The sequence below is a fragment of the Melanostigma gelatinosum genome, assembly GCF_949748355.1.
Source record: "Melanostigma gelatinosum genome assembly, chromosome: 3".
Lineage (NCBI taxonomy): Eukaryota > Metazoa > Chordata > Actinopteri > Perciformes > Zoarcidae > Melanostigma > Melanostigma gelatinosum.
In genome coordinates this window covers 5050155-5073514 of record NC_136636.1, presented here as the reverse complement: position 1 = coordinate 5073514, position 23360 = coordinate 5050155, and the positions used below count along the sequence as shown (strand labels likewise).

Here is a 23360-nt window from a genome sequence, read left to right as displayed (position 1 = left end):
TCAGCTGGTCGGGCAGCACGGACACAAGTATGCTCCACTCTAAAAACCCACTTGTTTACTTATGATTTGAATATATTGATTTCTAAAAAAGCAAAAATCATCTTTTTCTCCCCTCTTACTGATGTATGTCAATGTTTTAACTGGATAACAAAGCAAACAGGTATTTAATGAGTTGTCTTCCAGTGCCTGCTCAGCCCAATATTATGTATAGGACGATACAGTATGCGAGTATAAAATATTCATCACACACTGAGCCCATAAAGCAGCTCAGTCCTTGTGTGCTCGGCTGCTCTTCTTTCCACGCTTTGATATCACATGTTGCTGTATTGCACTTTGAAAACAGTCACTCTTATTGACAATCATCTTTGTAGTTTTTCTTTTTCATAACATGATAACCATAATTAAAGGGGACATATCTTGATAAACTCATTTTTTCAGTGCTAGTTTGCGTACAGTTGGGTATCGGGAGTGCCTACCAACTAACAAACTGTGAAATAAAAAAGGTGCGCCATATTTTTGTTACAGTCAGAGCAGACTTCCAAAAATGTCAGATCTGACAGAAAATAAATCTGTGTCACAGTCAGTCAGAACATTCAATTACTCTTTTCTCGAAATCTTTTCTCGGCCGTCGTCTTGTTTTTTGCAACCATTGAAAGGAAGTGATCATATTTGGACTGCGGAGAAGTGAAGCTGTGGTAGCAATCTGTCAATCACAAGGTAGCCACGCCCTAAAGCATACCCTGCTTTTTCTCTGTCGTCTATCTAATCTACTGAATGAACAGCATGCTGTGTTGAAGAAGACTTGAAACTAGAGCTTGAGACCATAAACTCATGTTTACTGAGGTAATAAATCAAGAGAGAAGTAGAGTCATTTTCTCATAGACATAGAGGAGGCGCCCCCTGATGGACATTAGAAAGAATGCAGGTTTAAGGCACGTCAGCGATGGCTTCATTTCTTTTAGAACTAGAGGTTTGCCACCATAGAAAATCCCAACAATGTATTGTGTATCATATTCAATGAGACATTAGCAAACCCTGCTCTGCCTTTGTTAGGAGGGAGAGCATGCTTTGGTTTTTCATTATGATGGCAAACATTGACAGAGGAAAATTGTAAAATAAAGTAATTGTAAAATAAAGCACTGCGGCCTTTTACTCTCAAAAGGAGAAAGATCATTTCATTCTGCGACACAGTTCAACAGCAGCAGAAGAATGTGTTATATGCACTGAGTGGCTTGAGGGACATATTTTAGTTGTATGTGCTTCGTTTCTTGTGCATTACTTTACTGGAAATTGACACAAGGAACTAGAGAGCAACAGAAGACGAACATGACAAAAAACTGCTCCAAACCACGTCAACTTTTTAGAACTGAGCCCGTCAGTTTGTTTTTTAATGCAAACGACACTCAGATAAAATCAGTTCGAGAGCAGGATGGTGACGCATTGGAGATACTAACTCTGCTTATTGTTGCTTTATCTGGGTTAGTCCCCCAAGCTCAGTTCCTGATTAAGTAAGTGAATTACTTCCTCTTTCACTCTGCCTTGTTGACAGCGCGACTGACACATCGGGAGGAACCTGACAAACTGCTGCTTCAGGTAAGAGAAGGGTGTGTGTTCACTGTTTATGGGGTAAAATGTTCTTAACATGGGGAGATTCCAGTATGAACTAAAGTGTCATGTTGATTATGCTTTGTTTGATGGAAAGGACGGGATTCTCCTCCTCTGCCTCAATTGCATATTCATCAAAGAGCATGTGAAGCAGATTAAGAACGATGCAGGTGTTGATAGTGTTTTGGGAATTATCTATTGTTTCTCTTTGATAGGCAGCTTTTTTTTTTTGAATTAGTTTTTTTACAGTTTTGTTGTTGAAAGTGCACCGTCTTCCTCTGCTACACTTCTGACCCACATGGAAACTCCATTAAGAGAGCCGTCCACTGGTGTCACGTCTCACATTTTGTCAGTGCAGTCTGACTTCATCTGTCGGCTCCTAAACGTGCTCCGAGACAAAAATCTGTCGATTCGAACCTGCAACATAATCAAGTTAAGGCAACGTCAACGTGTGTAACTGTTTAGACTGTTTGCATTCCTGAACAACCGCTGGAGCTCTTGATCGTGGGAACACAGCATGTGACAGCCGTGGCATTTGTTATATTATATAATATAGCAATCTTGTCTGGACACGCAAAGACTTGAATGCTCCAAAAAGTGCATTTTTCATCATGTAAAACATGATTCAAATATGGATATTCAAAGTGGACAAAAGTACGAGGCCTAATTTAATAAAGGTCCAGCTCGCCTGCTGACTTATCAGGAGTCATGTGGTTTGTTCTGCAGCACTGACAGTCGGCTCTTTCACAGGCCTCCACTGAAGCAGAGGCTGCAGGGGAAAGTACTTAAGTGTACTTAAGTAGTATTTAGTTTGTGCCTTACGTGACTATTCCCATTTATGCCACTTGATACTTCTACTCCACTACATTACGGAGGGGAATATTGTTCTATTCCATGACATTTACTTGTGGTGGAGTTACTTTTTAGATTAATATTTTAAAACAAAGACTAGAAGATGCTGTTAAAGGGGACGTACTCATACTTATATTCTGGGTTTCTACTAGAACACTTTTGAACTCTTTATTGTTCCAGATTCTGTACGTCTGAATATACCTGCATGGAACCTGAAACGCTCCGTCTCTTCAAACCCTCCTCCCAAATAAAGCCCAGGCTGCTGTGATTGAGTTTGCATGTGACACAGGAAGGAGAGCCAAATCACATGTTTTCTGATCTAGACAGCTCACAGAAAAGCTGACTGGGTCGTTTTAGTTCATAGTTGTGTGGCTTGGTAGACAACCAAATGTACTTGTATGTGGACGTGTACTGTGGCTCTACAGGTTTTCATATTTTCACTCTTTAAATGTTGACAAGAAACAGTAACATGTAATAAAAAGACAAGGCACTCCTCTAAAAGAGGAAGCAATTGATTTAAGGAATCACAAACCACAACCACCCAAAAGCAGAAATACCGCCTGGCTTATGGTGTCGTGCTGATAAAAAAAGTGGCGATTAGCTCATGATCTTGTCTGTTTTATCTCCCAACAGTGAAGATGTTGCTGTGCTGTTGGCTGGTTCTGGTGGCTTTAATCCCTGTGACCCTAAGCACCAATCCTGGGGTGAAGGTCAAGCTAACCGCAAAAGGCCTTGAATATGGTGAGGTTTGAGGTTTGAGGCACGCTTCCTCCGTCAGTGTGGAAAGCTCTGATCTCACCATCACATTCACGTGCCTTTTTTCTAGGCAGACAACTGGGGATGGCTTCCATCCAGAAGAAACTGAAAACCATCAAAGTGCCAGATATTTCAGGGACCCAGAAGGTGTCTCTCATTGGCAAGGTCCGGTACAGCCTGACGAAGTAAGGCGCCAGTTTATTCAACACTCCAGTAAATCCTGTAGGATACCGGGATACTTCACGAACGCACATGTCGTCTCTTCCAGTTTGCAGATCGTGGAGGTGGGTTTGCCAACGTCCGCGCTGGATCTGGTGCCAGGGACGGGGGTCAGACTGTCCATCGGTAAGGCCTTCCTCCGTCTGCACGGAAACTGGAGGGTCAAGTACCTCCGCATAATGTGAGTGAGGGGGAAAACAAAAAGTCCAACTTATTATACAACTCAGTTAAATCCATTTTCTGTGATATTTCTGCTGCATCGGTGACGCCTCTCTCTTCACAGAAAGGACAGCGGCTCTTTCGATTTGAGCGTCAGTGATCTCGCCATCACCACGAGCATCGCCATCAAGACAGACGGGACCGGCCGTCCTGAGGTCAGCACTGTCAAATGCACGGCCACCGTCGGCAGCACGCGCATCAAATTCCACGGCGGAGCCAGGTAAGAGAAACCCCGCTGTGTTTGAACCCGTGAGAGGACTATGAGGTTTCCTTTGTAATGCTCGATATACTGCCCTCATTCCTGCGATGCGTCTGTGTTTCAGCTGGCTGTACAATCTCTTCAACAAATTCATCGATAAGGCTTTACGAAAGACGCTGCAGAAACAGGTGAGGGGGACCAGCCTGATACCTACCTGCTGCAACTAGGAGTTCCCTCTTCAGACTAGACCACAGAGCTGCTGGGAACAACTTTTGCTGAGGAAGTAGTATTCACTTCCTTTACTGCAACAAAATACCTCAACAGTGTAAAATGCTGTATTATAAGTTCAACTACTCCTCAGTTCTCACAGAGCGTGTAAAAAAAAACTGCAAATCTTTCAGATCTGACAGAAAATAAATCTGTGTCACAGTCAGAGTATTTAATGACTCTTTTGTCTAAATTAATTAACATTAGACAAAGATAGACATCAGCACACATGAGCAGGTTACCCCTCAGCTCTTGGTTCACCTTGCTCTTGGATACCAGTTGGGTTTTGGGGGGGACAGAGTAAGTTTCTTTTGGATTCTGAAATGTCTTTTTGTTGTTGCAGCTCTGCCCCCTTGTGGCCGATGCAGTATCTGATTTGAACCCTCAGTTGAAAACTCTCAATGGTAAAAATATATATATATCTATGTCAAATATTTGGATGTTTCATTGATGCTGAGTGTATGAGAGACATTCTACCTCACTGCAGTTCTAGCCAAGGTGGACCAGTTCGCGGAGATTGAATACTCCATGGTGTCATCGCCCACAGTGTCAACATCCTCGATAGAATTGGGCTTGAAGGTAAAGAAATGTCTGTCATTGTACTGAAAATGATGTATATCGGAAGCTTCGGTTTGGTATTGAAGAAACAGACAATCGTGGCCTCGTCCCAACCCTTCTGTCTCCGCTGTGTCTTTTGTCACTTAGGGTGAATTTTACAACATTGGGAAGCACCAGGAGCCTCCGTTCTCCCCCGCGGCCTTTTCCCTGCCGCCGCAGACCGACAACATGTTGTACATCGGCTTGTCCGCCTTCACCGCCAACTCTGCGGCCTTCGTCTACAACAAAGCCGGAGCCCTCAGCCTGTACATCACCGATGACATGGTGAGCTTCTCCATTCCATCATCAATCTACCTTTTCACGAGGTGACACTGAACCGCAACCTTTCCGTCACGACAGATCCCACAAGGCTCGCCCATCCGACTCGACACCAGAGCGTTCGGCGCCTTCATCCCGCAGGTGACGAAACACGTTCCGCTGACTTGTATCAGCTAAAGGAGGCATGGTCACCGATTGGCAGTTTGTGTCGCTGTGTTTTTCAGATCGCCAAGCGTTTCCCGGGTCTGATGATGAAGCTGCTGGTGAAGACGGAGGAAAACCCAGTGATCACGTTTGAACCCAACAACGCCACGGTGAAGGCCACGTGCACGGTGACGGCCTACGCTATCCAACCCAACGCCACACTCTCCCCTCTCTTTGTCCTAAACTTGGTAGGTTACACAAGTGGCATGATAGAGGTGGGGGGGGGGGGAGCAATTTGTGTGTGCCAACAAAATTGGTGACTTTCTCACCACGTTGTCTTTACAGGAGAGCAGCGTCAGCGCCCGGCTGTTTGTCAGTGGAATGAGGCTGGCCGGAGCGGTCACCCTAAACAAGTGAGTTATGTAAGAGGAAAAAATGGGGAGGGGGGGGGGGGGGGGGCCAAGAGGTCCTAGTAAAGATGAAAATCACAGTCTAATTTGACCTGATTTGCACAGAATGGATCTGACCCTGAGGACGAGCTATGTGGGAGAGTTTCAGGTGAGAACTGCATTTTAACACGAGTCACAGAGTGCACAGTCAGCACCAGCATGACAAACTAACCCGAACCCGAACCCGCAGGTCAGAGCGCTCGACAACATCTTCCAAATGGTCCTCAAAGTGGTTGTGATACCAAAACTCAACGGTGAGTTCTTGCATTTACATTTTCTTCTCGGTATGAATTCGATGTTCTCTAATCTGCAGCTTCACGGTGCTTACGAGTGAGTTTCAGTTCATTGTTTAGCTGTTCGGGCCACATTTTCACCATCAGTTCACTCTCGTAGCGTTATTTTAGGCCGAAGTTACCATAAACAAAGCTCTAAAAGTCCACTGTACACTACCTGCTAAGAAGCAAAGAGCTAAAGAGAAAGTATTTCACTCAGGAGTCGGTAGAGACCAAAAACAGAGCCAGAGGAGGCTGAATAGTGGAGTTAAATCCATCAGGTGGCCAGAAACGCGACTCATAAATGAATGATAATGTTGCTCCATAACTGCTGCATTGTTTGCCAACAGGTTCATCATATCTACTCAGTCAATGTTGTTTTTCACAACTTCTTTCTGCTATTGCAGGTTTAACTGAAGCCAGACAGGCTAACCTGGTTGCCCCTTTTTAAACAACTTTGTATTTATTAACGGGATATTTATTTGACATCATTGAACATTGCTACGGTCTTTATTTTCACTGTTACCATACCGAACTAGTTTTAAAACTTTTTATTTGTTTAATTGTGATCTTTTTACATCAAGCACATTAATTAAATGCATGTTTTGCATTGTATAATTCAAACTATTTCAATTCAATCTATTTTTGTGACGAGTTCATCTAAACGTGTGACACTTTGCTTCGCAGTTGAACTTGCACAGGGATACCCACTTCCTACACTTGGAAAGATGAAGCTCGTGAACACTCGGCTTCAGGTCCTGAAGGTCAGAGTCTGCATGTTTCTTTATGAAGCTGCCCGTGTTTGAGTGAGCTGCATGTATCATATGAAAAGGGGTTTAATGAGGACCGAGGACTTGGAAGAAAGCTTCTTTAAATATCTCGTTGAACAGAATTCATCATCTCAGAGCGGTTATTAACCTGCTGCTGCGCTCTTCTCTTCTCTAGGACTACATGATGATTGGGACAGATGTTCAGTTCAGCGGTTGAATGGCAGCTCTGGAATCTCCCAGGATGCCACAATGAAGACGCATTATACTTCTCCTCTTTAGAAATACAGATCTCCTGTTTGCATTTGGATCGCAGTTATTTTTTAAATAAATGTTCCCTGCTTTAGACTCTTTTCCGTTCTTCAGACTCTTTTTCTTTGAAAAGTTCTCCCAGATTCTTCCACGCGTCAAATGTAGATTTCTCAAAGTTTCTGACTCGGTGATTCTACAAATGTGCTGATCATTGAGTCCAAACACAATGACATCAATCAAGCAACAGACAAAAGAAATCCGTCCCGCTGGTATGTATTAAACAAACGTTATACTTACCATCCAACCCGGATTCAGCATCTTAAAAGGGCCCACTTCAAATCAACCATACTATCCCCTTAAGCAGTTCAGTACGTACACACACACACACTTTGCACTGACTGTATAAATAACATATCCAAATAGTCCAATGTGACAGCAACATGACCGTAAAAACAGCCTCCGAGTGTCTTCAAAGTCGTTCGAGAGAAGGAGGAGGAAGTGTCCTAGTTTGTTTCCTGTGATGTCACCTTCTTCAATCAGGAGCACGTTTCAATCCCGGTTGTGTCGGAGGCCACGTGTTCGTCGAGCTGGTGCCTCTCGCGGCGCTTCACTGGGCCACTCAGGGAGCTGTGACCGAGGGCTCGGCCTCTCAGGCTCTGGGAGCTGGACGACGATATCTACGTAGAGATAAGACGCACGACGTCAGAGTATGAGAGACCGAAGAACCGTTTGAAAGTACCAGATATCGCCTTCGAGATCTGTGACGATCGATGATGTGTGATAAGCTATCTGCATGTACCAAACCCTACCTTCACCAGCACATAGTCTCCAGCATTGACCGGCGCAGTGTTGGATGCTGCAGGCTGAACGGCAACATCCTCTTTGGGGAAAATCACTTTCATGTTGCCATCCGTTCTCCCGCACAGGTCCTCGGCAGATCTTTTACTGTCCTGCGTAAAAATGGAAACCCCGGCGATGAGCAGTGTGGCCCGGCAACAGGTCACGGCACTACTGCTGCTTTCATCCGCGGTGAGCAGTGACACACATCACGAACTCAGTGCGTGTGTTTCTATCGGCGCCGGTCAATCCTTAAAGTATCAACGAGACTAAGAGTCCTGCTCGTGGCTCTGTGAGGCTTTGAGCTAAATGATAATGTTACCATGCTAACGTGGCGAGCAGGTGAAATGTTTCTCAGCTTAGCGTGTTAGCATGCTACCATACACTAATGCACTAGGGTTGTAACGACATCGACATGGTGCGATAACCGTCTCAGAAAATATCCTGGTTTCGCGTTATACAACATTACCGTTATTATTATTACTCTGGAATGAGAACAGAATTACCATAATAATAATAATAATAATAATAATAAACTAAATCATAAACCTGACCATAAAAGAAATAGCATGAAACTTGAATAAGTTATAAAACTGCGACCTCTTAAAATAATGTCCTATGATTAATGTCCATGAGGGCTCCACACCCGGCCCCCAAAGGCCGAGGCCTAGAAACGTCCCCGAACACAGCGAAATAGGACAATAAGGCAGATGGCAAGGTCTCTGCAGATACAGACACCACTTCTAGTGGGTCGTGAGTATTGACTCAGAGCGCAGTACTCACTCCCTCCACCAGGACGAGCTGTGTGCTGCCGATGAGCGCGGCGTTGACCCTCGCGGCTTCCTCTCTGAAGGCGCCGATGCACTCCTCCAGCCGCCGCCGCTTCACCTCAGCCGGCACATCATCCTGTAGCCGGTGGGAGGCGTGGGTTTTCTGAGTCACGGAGAGAATGGAAAAACTCGATCACACGTGGGGCGACCGAAGAGGGAACACGTTTGAAAGAGACAGCTTGGATTTAATTAGAAAAAAAATAAAAACAACACAAGAGCCGTACGTCACAAACCCCACAAGAGCTCACCTTTCTCATGCTGTAGGCAAACAGGAAGCCCACATTGAAGCCCACCTCTCTGATCAGAGACAGGGTCTGCTGGTGGTCGTCCTCCGTTTCACCACAGAAGCCTGAGATGAAGTCACTGCTGAGACTTGCCTCTGACACACACACACACACGGCAAGTTTATTTGTATAGCACATTGCAACAACAAGGTAATTCAAAGTGCTTCGCATGAAACCATTAAAAGCATCAAAACATAAGGCAAAAGAAAAGGAGATTTAAAAACAATTAAAGAAACAGTGCAAGAAATAAAATGCAGAAATTGATGAATATATTAATTGAATGTGGTTCAATTAAAGGCAGCAGCAAACAGAAAAGTCTTCAATCTTGATTTAAATGAGCTGAGGGTCTCAGCAGACCTGCAGCTTTCTGGGACTTTGTTCCAGATATGTGGAGCAGAAGAACTGAACGCTGCTTCTCCATGTTTAGTTCTGACTCTGGGAACAGAAAGTAGACCGGTCCCAGACAACCTGAGGGGTCGGGATGGTTCATAAGGTAGCAGCAGATCAGAGATGTATTTTGGCCCTAAACCATTCAGTGCTTTGTAAACCAACAGCAGGATTTTAAAGTCAATTCTTTGTTGGACAGGAAGCCAGTGCAAAGACCTCAGAACTGGAGTGATGTGATCCACCCTCCTGGTCTTAGTGAGGACTCGAGCTGCAGCGTTCTGAATCAGCTGCAGCTTTCTGACGGACTTTTTACAGAGACCTGTAAACACACCGTTACAGTAGTCCAGTCTGCTGAAGATAAATGCGTGGACACGTTTTTCCAAATCCTGTTGAGACATAAGTCCTCTAATCCTTGATATATTCTTCAGGTGATATTAGGCTGATTTTCTAATTGTCTTGATTTGGCTGTTCAGGTTGAGGTCTGAATCCATAACTACACCTAGATTTCTGGCTTGGTTTGTGGGTTTTAACATCAGTGACTGAAGCTGAGCGGTGATTTTCAATTGTTTGTCCTTGGTACCGAAAACAATTACTTCTGTTTTATCTTTGTTTAATTTAAGAAAATTCTGGCACATCCGAAAGCCTGACTGGAAAACATCAAAGCAGTTATTTACGGCCAAGAAGTCGGTCAGCTGTTGGAAAACCGCTTTTTCAATTATTTTACTTAAAAATGGGAGGTTTGATATTGGCCTATAATTTTTTATCATTGCGGAGTCTAAACTAGCTTTCTTTAGGAGCGGTTTAATAACTGCAGTTTTTAGGGCTTGTGGGAAGACACCTGAGAGAAGGGATGTGTTTACAATTTGTAAAAGATCAGTGGTCACGCAGTTTGAAATATTTTTGAAAAAGTGTGTTGGTAGAATATCCAAGCAGCAGGAGGATGACTTCAGATGTTGTATGATGTCTTCTAGGCTTCTACGGTCGATTGAATGAAATTGTGTCATGATATTTGAATGGATGTTATTCAGAGATCGGGACAACACATATCCTGTGGTTGGTGTGGAGGCACTGACTGCTTGTCTAATTTTCTGAATTTTGTCAGTAAAAAAGGAGGCAAATTGATTGCATGCCCAGGTGGATTGGAGCTCAGCAGCTACCGACACTGGAGGGTTTGTTAGCCTGTCGACGGAAGCCAATAAGGCGCGTGTATTGTTCTTGTTTTTGGTTATGATGTCAGAGAAACACACACACACGTAATTTGACTTTTCCTTGAGTGAAATCTGTGTAAACCCTTTTTAAATATTCTAACGTTTTACCCGACCGTATCGTTCTTACCTGGGATGATTCTCTTGACGTTCTCCACAAGATCAAGGTAGGCCTCTCTGGTGTAGCTGTCCATTTCATAGGAAAACACGTGTAATTAGAACACTTGGTGGCACATTAAGAGTCTTCACCAACGACTTTACAACGAGAATTGCTTTGACAATTTAGTTTAGGAAAAGAAAGGAAAAAAAGAGCAAAGCGGGGTCTTACCCGCGCCGCATGGCCTTCAGGACCTGGCTGCTGCCGCTCTGGGCTGGAAGGTGGATCTGCTTACAGATGTTCCCTTGCTCCGCAATCAGGTGCAAAACCTGTAAACGCCAGCACACAGAGCAGGTCAGGGAGCCTCAGTCCTCCACAGAAAGGGGCCGGGTTGCAACAGGCCATCACACAGCGGGAAGAAGGCACCTTATTGAACGTCTGTATTTACACCGGGTCGTAATAATGAGAGTTGGTGCTCTTGAGAATGTGCGTTCAGCGAGTCAAGTGTATCATACGGAAGCCATGAGAGGCAGGTGGGAAAAGATAAAGTGGTTACACATTTTCTGATCTTAAGTGTTTTCTTTCCGGTGTTGACTTAAGAACAGGTGAAATGTTTCACTCTAAACACAAGGTACATATATTGTGTGTTAGCAAGTTATGTAAATTAAAATTAAAATCCATCAGAAAACATTAATGCTTTTAGTCCCATTTAAAAGTTGAGGTAATGTTGCACTTCAGCCTCTTGTGGCCAGAATTTGTATTACAACAACAAACAAAAAAATATTTATTTTTTTAAAATTATTTTCACAGATATAATTTTGAAACAAATGTTGAAGGCAGAATAAATGAAAGTGCTCTTGTGCTGTTGTATGTTTTGTCATTCAAACAACTGTAAAGGACTTCCACACGCAACACTCTCTCCTCCACCTGTTGCACAGATGGAAAACAAATAAGGAACTTAGAAAGACGATCTTCTCAAGTCACAAACACAGGAGAGAAAACTGTTCAGATCACACTTAGAGAATGGATCTTTTCTCAGGGCTCCCGTAGGAACACGTACCTCATCAGGAAAATCCTTGGGATGAGGGGAGGTGAACCTGATCCTCATGTCCGGATCGATGCGCGACACTCGGTCCAGCAGGTCGGAGAAGCGCAGACCTCCCTGCTTCGCTCTGTAGACGGTGTTGAAGCCCTGGCTGAGCTTGGTCGGGTCTGAGCCGACGAACTGCTCTTCTGACGTGTCTCTGTAGCTGTTCACGTTCTGACCCAGCAGAGTCACCTCCTTCACACCCTGGTGTAAGAATAAAAAGATATACAGTTCAGCCATTTATAGTCACCATGTTGTGTTTTATGGCTCCATCTAAAACCATTGATTACTATAAATGTTATGCGTTTTCTCTCACATTTCATTTTATTACCTCATACATTTCAGGTAGCAGTTTTCCCCGAATCAGAGAAAACGTTGTGTACTGGCAATACTTCCGCTTTCAGCGTGTTTTCTACTTGCTATAAACAAGTGTAGGAGGTCATAACTCGCCTGGTCGGACAGCATACGGACTTCCTCCAGCACGGAGCCGACGGGTCGACTCCTCTCCCTCCCTCGGGTGAAGGGAACGATGCAGTAACTGCACATGTTGTCGCAGCCTCGCATGATGGACCTGCCGGCACAAGAGACGCACACACACACACTCATCAGACAGTGTAGAAAATGACAGGCGATGCTGTGGAGCCCGAAACAAAAAAAAGCACCTACACAAAAGCACTGTTTCCCTGAGGAGCGTGGTGGACGGGCATGACGTCGGCGTAGGTCTCCTCCAGCGACAGCAGCACGTTGCTCGCCTGGAGACCTCCGTCAGCCACGGTCAAGAGGCGGGGGAGGTCCCGGTAGGCGTCCGGACCGGCGAGAACGTCCACGAGCTTCTCCCGCTCCAGCAGCTCCGTCTTCAGCCTCTCCGCCATGCACCCTGGACAAAACACGGACAGTTCATGCGTCTTGTAGCAGCAGAATGTCCAGACATGAGTGAACTATGTGAACTATATATAAACAACTCGCCTAAAAGCCCAATTTTCATCGGCGTGTGGGACTTCATCCGCTTCTTCTTCATCGCTGTTAGCTGTCGTAGTCGGTTCCAAATGGTTTGTTCAGCTTTCTCTCTGTGGAGAGAGACGTCTGTCCGTCAGCTGGTGCATCTGATTCTCTCTGTCTGTGTTGGAACTTCCCTCGATCTGTCTGTCACCTTTCTATCTTTCTTTAAAATGCCGGTCGACCGTCATATATCGGCATGCATGTCTTTTATTGTTGTTTAGCTGTGTCTGAGTGATTTATGTATTTCACATACTCTGTGTGCTTTTATGTTTTGTGCCTCTGACGTGGATGTTTTTTAGCGTCGAAACAACTACAGCATAATACTGTTTTTAGTCCATGTTTTAACATCGTTGTTCTCATTTTTTTGTGTCAATATTGTTTAACCTTAATCTTACATTGTTTTTAGGTTTATTGTGTTACATCTGCCTCTTGGGTCTACAGATGAAAAATAGCCTTTTGGCTAACTCTGGCACATTTGCAGAAATGTTTTTATTAATGTGCACTGTCCCATTCAAATAAACCAATAAAATAAATATAATCATGGAAGCCTTGTAATGCCATTTAACAGAGAGCATATCTTACCTTATGGAGCATGTTACCAGAAGGACAACGTCTGCCTGCAAGAACAACATTTTTGCATTACTATTTTCCCCCCACATAAATGATCTTAAAAACAGAATGGAGCTCTTCTGTACCACTGTTACGTCCACTGTGCGTTGGTATCCCTTCCTCTGCAGTATGGACCAGGCTATCTCTGTGTCGTTCACGTTCATTTGACATCCGTAGGTTTCAAAATACACTGTGATGGTCACACACAAAGCACACCAGTTTATTATAGCATTAGTCCCCAAAAAACATTTCAAATGAACTTTGATTCATTGACTTACCTTTCCTTGAGTTCCCCATCTCCAGGTCCTCAGAGAGATAACTGTGTTTGTCGCTCTCTTCAACGGCTGCACGAGTCTTATGGACCGAAACTCCTTTGATGAAGTCCTGAAGACTTGGACCAGAGGATATCCGAGTCTTGAACCTGTCTACGGTTGTCTTCCTCTCTCTTGGAGTCACACCAGTGTTTGCTAATTTAGAGCAATGTCTTGGTTGAGCACACCTGAGGGGTTTCCAGTGTTGATGAAGGGTCATCAGGGGTTTCCTGAGGTATTCCATACTTAGTTAGCTGCACGAGCAAAGGCTCTGGATTTAGCTCTGTAGTTAGCTAATTTTAGCGCTACTTACTAACATGTTGTCCCTTGTTTCTTAATGAATAAGAGCTAGCTACGTTGGGTAGTTAAATGTCATTCAGACACACGTCTTGTGAAGCCAAAGATGTCATCTGAACAGCAAGAGCAGTCCCTCCCCAATTCCAAGGCAACGTTGTGAAGACCCGGAAGTGACATTGAGCTGTCATAAATCACAAGGTTTGCAGAGTAATAATTCGTTTTGAAGAACGGTGGCAGTCATTTCTAGAGAATATTATCTAACGTATATAATAATCGTTACCACAACAACTTCATGACTGATATCCGTGTTTCACATGGGCCTGGATTCAGGTGCACTCGCCTCAAAAAGGTCCAACGTTTTTCTTTCAGTAATTTACAAACATAGCGTAGTGGTCAGGAAGAGTCGGACGTTTTTATTATGAACGTTAAACTGTGTCTTTACATTCTGTAAACTGTGAGAGAATAAAAAGGATGCCTTAGCATTGCGGTGTTCAGCCAAGCAGGAAGTTAACGATAGAGAATTATCTTTCGTCCCCTTAGCCAAAGATGACCCCGTGTACATCCCGCTTAACAGTCCGTGTAAAACCCTTTTAATCTTAAAACAACGTTCCGGGAGTAGGTGTTCGGTTCTACTGAAAATTACAGGAACAACCACAGGCGTAATTCACAACAAAGTCAAATTTTAAGAGCCAGTGGCTCTTTTCAAGAGGGACATGGTTAACATTACAGTTTTTTCATTAAGCACCAAATTATTTGAAAATAAAAAGTCTGTGTGTGAGTGTGTGTCCGGTTTCAGGTCGGTCATCAGCTGCTTCTGCTCAACAGCACGAGCCATCCCATTCTCCATCTGCTTGTGCAACCCCCCTCCACCCCACCAGGGGTGCTACAGCCACTACGTGGACTCACCAAGATCCTTAGAGCAGGGGTGTCCAAACTACGGCCCGCGGGCCAAGTACGGCCCGCGGTCCATTTTTAATTGGCCCGCAGCAACTTCTAAAAATATAATGTAATATGGCCCACACTTGAAACTTGCGCTTGACTGTATTGTACTTCTTAGTTTCACCACTAGGTGGCGATACTGTGTTGAACAAGGCAGCTTCTCCACAAAATAAGAGCAATCAAAGAAACGTTTATCCCCGGATGATGACACGTCCTACACTGGTGCCGAGGGGGAACAGAAAGTTAAATGGCAAAATCAGGGGTCTCAAACTCATTTTCACTCCGGGCCACATCAGCATCAGGGTCGCCCTCAAAGGGCCGGTTGTAAATGTAACTACTCCTAACATATTGTTAAATAACTCTCTCTGCATTTGATTGTTGTTTATTCAAGTGTAAAAATATTGTACATGTAGTTATATAAATGTAAACATATATTTAAGCACATTTCTGTTATTATAACTTAAATCCTTTTAATTGAGGGGTAATAAACCCACATTACTCTATCAAAGATCAAACTATTAAAGAAAATATCAAAGACAAATATCAAACAAGTTATTACAATAACTTCAATGCTTAAAATCCTTTCAAGGGTGCGTTTGCACAATCCGACATGAAGTATTTCATGTGTTTTAAAGCCACGTTTAAAGTAGTCTTCAATGTACTCACAATACATTTCCATTTCAAATGTACAGTAACCAGCCAAAGAGCTGCTTCTGTGTTTAAGTAGCTCATCATTATGACTTTCTATCTCAGAATTATAACTTTCTATCATAGTTATGACTTTCTATCTTATAACTTTGACTGTCTATCTCATAATTTCGACGATGGGGATATTTTTATTATTTTATTTTATTTATTTTTTTCGGGCCACATAAAATGACGTGGCGGGCCTGATTCGGCCCGCGGGCCGGGAGTTTGAGACCCCTGCTCTGAATCATGATATATTGGTATTAGCACAATGTAGAGGACGAAAAATTATAGCATTGCAAATCACATTTAAATCTGGTCTAAGCTTCAACGTTGAATCAACTTCTACAAATAGTCGGCGAAAAAACTTTCAATTTTGAACCAATTCTGAACGTCTTTTCAACGGCGGGCGTAGACGTCTTTTAGACGTCTGTTCAACGGGAAAATGCTCACTGGGAGAGCAACAGAGGAGGGATCCCTCTCCCAGGATGGACAGAAGTGCAATAGATGTCATGTGTACAGAATGAACAACATTTACAGAGTTACAACACATTCAATGCATATGACAGAACCACGCAGGCAAGACCAGGGTCCAGGTATCACCAGGATCCACAGGAACCTGCGAGGTGGGAAAGCACAAAGAGTAAGTGAATGAGAACATAAAAACACTGTCCTGATGTAGGAGGGTAGAGTAAATCCCAACATTCTACAGAGTTAGTTAATTATTTTACAACTGTATGATTATAAATACTATATTTCAAAATATCCCTCCTATAAGCAAAGCTCTCCAAGTTGTACTGTACTTAACTCTCAGTAGATAAGTAATGTTAACAAAGTGGCACCAAACATACGAAGTTAAATTACGAAAAGTGCTAACGGACAAAATCTATTCTGAATCCAATGTTACAGGTCAGATATGCTTCTGGTTTACACGACGGGAGTTTGGTGAGAGTACATTACCCCATCATCCTACATCGGACACTGAAAGTACCGCGAACGCAAGTTGGCACATGATTTGAATCTGTGATGTAAACCTTCACTGGAATCACGTGTTATTTAAATATTGACTCATCCTGTGTTGTTAATGTAACAGTGTACTCTGAGGTCATCATGTGAAAGGTGTGGTCATATTCTGTCAGTAAAACACTGACCTGTGTGGTATCAATACTGAACAATGTTCTCTTTTCTAGAGTCAAAATATCATGAGATTGTAATCCTGAAAAACAACAAATATTTAATATTTATATTCTTGATAACAATCTCGTTGTATAATTTACCCTACTGACAGAAGCTTATAGAAGATCTATTTTTTAATAATTATAATTTAAAAAATAGTAATAAACGTTGACATCTTTGATTTGAAAAAGATGAGAAGTTTTGCAGTTTAGAGATCCAGAGTCTCTTTTAATCTCGGTCCCTTCAGGTCAGAGGTCAGGATCTATTGTCCCACAGGGCTCTGTGAGTGAGCTTCCTCTGGGTTCCCACACTCTGTCCTTTCACTGGAGGAACAATAGAAGTGTGCCTCATTATGCATCATGTTGGACACAATGACTGACCTCTTACAAGACACACAGGCTTAACTTTAAAGCTTTTACATTTCAACACCTGGAACTTACAACTTTTTACAAAATTGTCTTTAAAATGTGTTTTCCTCATTTGGTTTGATGAATTTACTCCATATAGAGTGATGTTTCATTGATAAATCCTCTTCATCAATGTTCTGAACCTCATCTTGATTTATCATTCAAAGATATGATCGATGATGGAGACCTCTATCAGTTATGATGAAATGAAAAACCACAACATGAGAAGACATAATATTCAGTTAGAAGTGTTTGTTTATTCAACAAGTCACAATGAGCCTCATGAAGTATGAAAGCTCCAACTAGAGGTGATGATTCATCACAACAACAACTTGTAGATTTCTACAAGACACACTGTACTCAGAGAGAGGAAAGGAACAACCGTCTTTATAAAAGACAAACCGTTTGCATGATGTGAGGACACAGTACTCACTGTCTTTAAAAATACTTTCCAAATGGATTCAAACATTTGCACTTAGTGAACAAAACAAAGAGTAAAAACTGACCTTACAACAGATCACAGTCTTCTTAGTAAACATTGAATTCAATTGAATCCCAAAATGTTAACATTTCCATTCTCACTGTAAAACTGAGACAATGTGACGTTAAACAAACCTTTCACAATAAAAGGATAAACATATTGATCATAAGACAGATCATTTTTCAATAATCACATAAAGTGAGGAAAAGTCCATTTTGACTAAATGTCCATAAAAAGAACAATTAACATGTTTGATCATAATGATCAATATTAATCAAGAGGTAACAAATATCACCAATGCATAATATTGTACCAACACATGACATGCTGTAAGCAATAAAAGTATCACAGGAACATTGTGACATGAAGCAAATCTTTTAGTAAAAAAAGATAAACATTTGGATCTAACAACAGATCAGTTTGGAGTAATCAGAGAGATTAAAGTCCTTTAACATGTGTCAAAAAGAAGAGTTCAAGTTGATGATCAAAATGATCAATAACAATCAAAAGACATCAATGGTATCCATAGCTTTTACCACTCCACCAATACATGAAGTACAGTGATGTGTATCATAATTGCTGATGCAATCAGATTGTGTTCATGCAACATGCACGACAAGATGATCTCTTTCTGAACTTGAAAGATAAAGTTTCATCATTTCCTCAGGAAATATCATCTTCCACAAAGAAAACAATCACAAGTAAACTTCTGTACAAACAGAAGAACAAGTTGATCAAATCTGAGGATTCAGAAGAATTCACTTCCAGTAATCTTTGACCAATGTGGTCGTCTCAGTTGGTCTGGTAGTAGCTCCAGTCTGTAGGTGTCTACCACGGCCTCCAGGGGGCGCTGCTGACTGGACTCTTGTCTTTGGTGATGCTGGTCTGGACTGTGGAGCTCAGAGGAGAGAAGTCAGCCTCTCTCAGGTTCTTCTCAGAGGAAGACTGCAGCTTGTTGAAGTGGTTCAGCAGTCTTCTCTGCTGTTGATGCTGCTGCTGCAGTCGTCTCAGGACACAAACGGTCATCTCCAGGATGTCTGCTTTCTCCAGCTTGGAGTCTGGCTGCTGTTTGAGGAACTCTGGATCCAGGAGAGACTTGAGCTGCTCAATGCTGCTGTTGATTCTCTCTCTGCGTAACTTCTCCACCAGAGGCTTTCTGATCTGCAGAAAGAAGAACAAAGTCATCAATAAACTTATTCTGGAGTTTAGAGTTAGCATGAAGAAACACAACGTCTCATTGACAACATTTAGATCTTCTTGAATCTTTCATTTACCTTGTGGGTCAGAGTCAGCTGCTCCTGAGAATTGGTCATTGCTGCAGTGATTGTAGGTGCCATGTGTGGATCTCTGTGCTGTAGAGGTCTCTGTAGAGAGAATCTGATCTCTGCTGGCTTCATCCCTCCTACTTATAGTCCCACATCTCCATATGAATGTGTGGGTCTGGGTCTAGTTGGTGTTTCCCACAGTCTCAGCCAATCAGAGAGCTTGGTGAGACAAAGAGGGAGGCAGCACACTGATTGCTCTTAATTCCTGGGGGACAATGGTTAGATCTCAGGGGAACAGGTGGAGGACTGGGGGGGTGATGGAGAGAGACTCTCAGAGCTCTGTGTGAATGTGGGAAAGTGGTGACCCTGTAGAGAGCAGATCTGCTGCCTGATGCTGGGATCAATGACTTTGACTGAGCACACGCTCATCATCACATCACACACGTGGAGACTGGCAATTCATTACATCTTGGTTACAATGTCTGACGTTTGTGTTCCAAAACCTGAAGGACCAGAGTATGTTTTTCTTGATAAATTAAGATACAATTTTCAAATTGTTTCTTTTGACTTCTATCTTAAACTTTTAACAAAATACTGTATTTTAAAATGTCAGTTATTTCATGTATTATTGAGACAATAACTCAATATATTTAAAAACGTGAAGACAGCAGTTGGTTTTCTGTCCAGATGTTTCAGTCTTGTGACTTGTGTCTTGTGGTCAGTGGGTAGAAAGTTGGTCTCAGTTTCCCACACTGACTCCTTGAATGCTGGTCGATGAACAACAAAGGACGTTGAATGGAGCCTTTGTGACTGATACTGGACGTGTTTTGTAGCAGAAGCAGAGCCTGACGTCACCAACCATCTGGAGGGAAGGAACACCATTGGCTGACTCTGACAGTCTGTAAGGGTTACAATTATGATGAGAGTTTCACAATAATTGTTTTGCTGAATTGATTTTGCAAATTATTAAATCAACATTGACAGATTTTTACAATCGCGTCATGTTTTGTATATTTTTCTTTCCAATAATAAAGGGTTTAAATCTGTCCTCTCTGTAGATGAGGGTGGGAGGTTCAGGCAGCTGTTTCCTGAAGTGTGCCAAATCCCTTTGGAGAATAATCTGCTGCTGGTGATCAGAGTTTAACATAATAATCATGTGAAACTCTGATCTCCACAGTTTTCCCATCTATTAAAATAAATTAAGCTCTTTGCTTTAATCTAAATACATCTTTTGATTATTCTTTGTTTACACGTGGAGGCAATTTGGTTGTTGGTCTGTCTTTCTTTCTTTTAAATATTCTACAATTCGACATTTAATCTCAAGATATATGAAGTAAAAATGATCTGTGATGTAAACCTTCACTGGAATCACGTTATTTAAACATTGACGGTTGTTCCTTTCCTCTCTCTGAGTACAGTGTGTCTTGTAGAAATCTACAAGTTGTTGTTGTGATGAATCATCACCTCTAGTTGGAGCTTTCATACTTCATGAGGCTCATTGTGACTTGTTGAATAAACAAACACTTCTAACTGGATATTATGTCTTCTCATGTCATCGTTTATTCATTACATCATAACTGATAGAGGTCTCCATCATCGATCATATCTTTGAATGATAAATCAAGATGAGGTTCAGAACATACAGTCATTGATCAACAGTAACAAACCTGTTTATGGTTAAACTAAGTGTAGGAATGTGGTTCAATTAAGATGATTGATGAAGAGGGTTTATCAATGAAACATCACTCTATATGGAGTAAATCAATTCATCAAACCAAATGAACAAAACACATTTTAAAGACAATTTTGTTGTCTTGAAATATACTATATTTTACTTTTAGTAAGTTCCAGGTGTTGAAATGTAAAAGCTTTAAAGTTAACCCTGTGTGTCTTGTAAGAGGTCAGTCATTGTGTCCAACATGATGCATAATGAGGCACACTTCTATTGTTCCTCCAGTGAAAGGACAGAGTGTGGGAACCCAGAGGAAGCTCACTCACAGAGCCCTGTGGGACAATAGATCCTGACCTCTGACCTGAAGGGACCGAGATTAAAAGAGACTCTGGATCTCTAAACTGCAAAACTTCTCATCTTTTTCAAATCAAAGATTTGCGTTATTTCAACGTTTATTACTATGATTAAAATAATGTGTTATATTTAGGAAAAAAAGATCTTCTATAAGCTTCTGTCAGTAGGGTCAATTATACAACGAGATTGTTATCAAGAATATAAATATTAAATATTTGTTTTTAGGATTACAATCTCATGATATTTTGACTCTAGAAAAGAGAACATTGTTCAGTGTTGATACCACACAGGTCAGTGTTTTACTGACAGAATATGACCACACCTTTCACATGATGACCTCAGAGTACAGTTACATTAACAACACAGGATGAGTCAATATTTAAATAACGTGATTCCAGTGAAGGTTTACATCACAGATCATTTTTACTTCATATATTTTGAGATTAAATGTTGAATTTTAGAATATTTAAGAGAAAGAAAGACAGACCAACAACCAAATTGCCTCCACGTGTAAACAAAGAACAATATAAAGATGTATTTACATTTAAGCAAAGAGCTTAATTTCTTTTAATGGACAGAGTGGGAAAACTGTGGCGATCAGAGTTTCACATGATTATTATGTTAAACTCTGATCACCAGCAGCAGATTATTCTCCAAAGGGATTTGGCACACTTCAGGAAACAGCTGCCTGAACCTCCCACCCTCATCTACAGAGAGGACAGATTTAAACCCTTGCATATTTGAAATAAAAATTATATATATATATATACATATCGACTGGATGATCAAAATCTCTCAATGTTGACTGAATATTTTGCAAAATCAATTCAGCAAAACAATTATTGTGAAACTCTCAACATAATTGTAACCCTTACAGACTGTCAGAGTCAGCCAATGGTGTTCCTTCCCTCCAGATGGTTGGTGACGTCAGGCTCTGCTTCTACTACAACACACGTCCAGTATCAGTCACAAAGGCTCCATTCAACGTCCTTTGTTGTTCATCGACCAGCATTCAAGGAGTCAGTGTGGGAAACTGAGACCAACTTTCTACCCACTGACCACAAGACACAAGTCACAAGACTGAAACATCTGGACAGAAAACCAACTGCTGTCTTCACGTTTTAAAATATATTGAGTTATTGTCTCAATAATACATGAAATAACTGACATTTTAAAATACAGTATTTTGTTAAAAGTTTAAGATAGAAGTCAAAAGAAACAATTTGAAAATTGTATCTTAATTTATCAAGAAAAACATACTTTGGTCCTTCAGGTTTTGGAACACAAACGTCAGACATTGTAACCAAGATGTAATGAATTGCCAGTCTCCACGTGTGTGATGTGATGATGAGCGTGTGCTCAGTCAAAGTCATTGATCCCAGCATCAGGCAGCAGATCTGCTCTCTACAGGGTCACCACTTTCCCACATTCACACAGAGCTCTGAGAGTCTCTCTCCATCACCCCCCCAGTCCTCCACCTGTTCCCCTGAGATCTAACCATTGTCCCCCAGGAATTAAGAGCAATCAGTGTGCTGCCTCCCTCTTTGTCTCACCAAGCTCTCTGATTGGCTGAGACTGTGGGAAACACCAACTAGACCCAGACCCACACATTCATATGGAGATGTGGGACTATAAGTAGGAGGGATGAAGCCAGCAGAGATCAGATTCTCTCTACAGAGACCTCTACAGCACAGAGATCCACACATGGCACCTACAATCACTGCAGCAATGACCAATTCTCAGGAGCAGCTGACTCTGACCCACAAGGTAAATGAAAGATTCAAGAAGATCTAAATGTTGTCAATGAGACGTTGTGTTTCTTCATGCTAACTCTAAACTCCAGAATAAGTTTGTTAATGACTTTGTTCTTCTTTCTGCAGATCAGAAAGCCTCGGGTGGAGAAGTTACGCAGAGAGAGAATCAACAGCAGCATTGAGCAGCTCAAGTCTCTCCTGGATCCAGAGTTCCTCAAACAGCAGCCAGACTCCAAGCTGGAGAAAGCAGACATCCTGGAGATGACCGTTTGTGTCCTGAGACGACTGCAGCAGCAGCATCAACAGCAGAGAAGACTGCTGAACCACTTCAACAAGCTGCAGTCTTCCTCTGAGAAGAACCTGAGAGAGGCTGACTTCTCTCCTCTGAGCTCCACAGTCCAGACCAGCATCACCAAAGACAAGAGTCCAGTCAGCAGCGCCCCCTGGAGGCCGTGGTAGACACCTACAGACTGGAGCTACTACCAGACCAACTGAGACGACCACATTGGTCAAAGATTACTGGAAGTGAATTCTTCTGAATCCTCAGATTTGATCAACTTGTTCTTCTGTTTGTACAGAAGTTTACTTGTGATTGTTTTCTTTGTGGAAGATGATATTTCCTGAGGAAATGATGAAACTTTATCTTTCAAGTTCAGAAAGAGATCATCTTGTCGTGCATGTTGCATGAACACAATCTGATTGCATCAGCAATTATTATACACATCACTGTACTTCATGTATTGGTGGAGTGGTAAAAGCTATGGATACCATTGATGTCTTTTGATTGTTATTGATCATTTTGATC

General features: G+C 42.1%; 4 protein-coding genes across 4 annotated transcripts; 2 read left to right on the top strand and 2 right to left on the bottom strand.

Annotated features, from left to right (window-relative positions):
* Positions 1–1533: 1533 nt before the first annotated feature.
* LOC306797691 (bactericidal permeability-increasing protein) lies at positions 1534–6941 on the top strand. Its single transcript, XM_079297077.1, has 16 exons — positions 1534–1593; positions 3091–3198; positions 3284–3398; positions 3482–3613; positions 3716–3871; positions 3975–4038; positions 4461–4521; positions 4605–4696; positions 4823–4999; positions 5075–5134; positions 5218–5385; positions 5483–5550; positions 5653–5695; positions 5777–5840; positions 6546–6622; positions 6804–6941. Exons 2-16 carry the CDS (start codon positions 3096–3098, stop codon positions 6843–6845), a joined length of 1422 nt encoding a protein of 473 aa, XP_079153203.1. The 5' UTR covers positions 1534–1593; positions 3091–3095; the 3' UTR covers positions 6846–6941.
* A 460-nt stretch (positions 6942–7401) lies between these two features.
* On the bottom strand, positions 7402–13888 carry cdk5rap1 (CDK5 regulatory subunit associated protein 1). Its single transcript, XM_079297073.1, has 13 exons — positions 13491–13888; positions 13299–13402; positions 13186–13220; positions 12571–12671; positions 12271–12481; positions 12055–12175; positions 11578–11808; positions 10749–10846; positions 10551–10606; positions 8793–8923; positions 8498–8647; positions 7687–7827; positions 7402–7554 (listed from the first exon to the last, which is right to left on the bottom strand). The coding sequence occupies exons 1-13, from the start codon at positions 13765–13767 to the stop codon at positions 7414–7416; spliced, it is 1797 nt and encodes a 598-aa protein (XP_079153199.1). The 5' UTR covers positions 13768–13888; the 3' UTR covers positions 7402–7413.
* A 4450-nt stretch (positions 13889–18338) lies between these two features.
* Positions 18339–18907, bottom strand: LOC306775375 (uncharacterized protein; the record flags this gene model as incomplete). Its single annotated transcript, XM_079265771.1, has 2 exons — positions 18339–18671; positions 18785–18907. The coding sequence occupies 2 exons, from the start codon at positions 18905–18907 to the stop codon at positions 18339–18341; spliced, it is 456 nt and encodes a 151-aa protein (XP_079121897.1).
* Positions 18908–22445: 3538 nt separating this feature from the next.
* Positions 22446–23014, top strand: LOC306775182 (uncharacterized protein; the record flags this gene model as incomplete). The annotated part of the gene is made up of 2 exons (XM_079265477.1): positions 22446–22568; positions 22682–23014. 2 exons carry the CDS (start codon positions 22446–22448, stop codon positions 23012–23014), a joined length of 456 nt encoding a protein of 151 aa, XP_079121603.1.
* Positions 23015–23360: the final 346 nt, after the last annotated feature.

Coding starts and splice junctions, on each gene's coding strand:
- LOC306797691 (XM_079297077.1), top strand. CDS start 3,096: ATGTTGCTGTGCTGTTGGCTGGTTCTGGTGGCTTTAATCCCTGTGACC. Junction 5,000..5,074: donor TGTACATCACCGATGACATG/GTGAGCTTCTCC, acceptor CCGTCACGACAG/ATCCCACAAGGCTCGCCCAT. Junction 5,386..5,482: donor CTCTCTTTGTCCTAAACTTG/GTAGGTTACACA, acceptor TTGTCTTTACAG/GAGAGCAGCGTCAGCGCCCG.
- cdk5rap1 (XM_079297073.1), bottom strand. CDS start 13,767: ATGGAATACCTCAGGAAACCCCTGATGACCCTTCATCAACACTGGAAA. Junction 12,176..12,270: donor CAGGGAAACAGTGCTTTTGT/GTAGGTGCTTTT, acceptor TTGTGCCGGCAG/GTCCATCATGCGAGGCTGCG. Junction 8,924..10,550: donor CGTCAAGAGAATCATCCCAG/GTAAGAACGATA, acceptor TGTGTGTGTCAG/AGGCAAGTCTCAGCAGTGAC.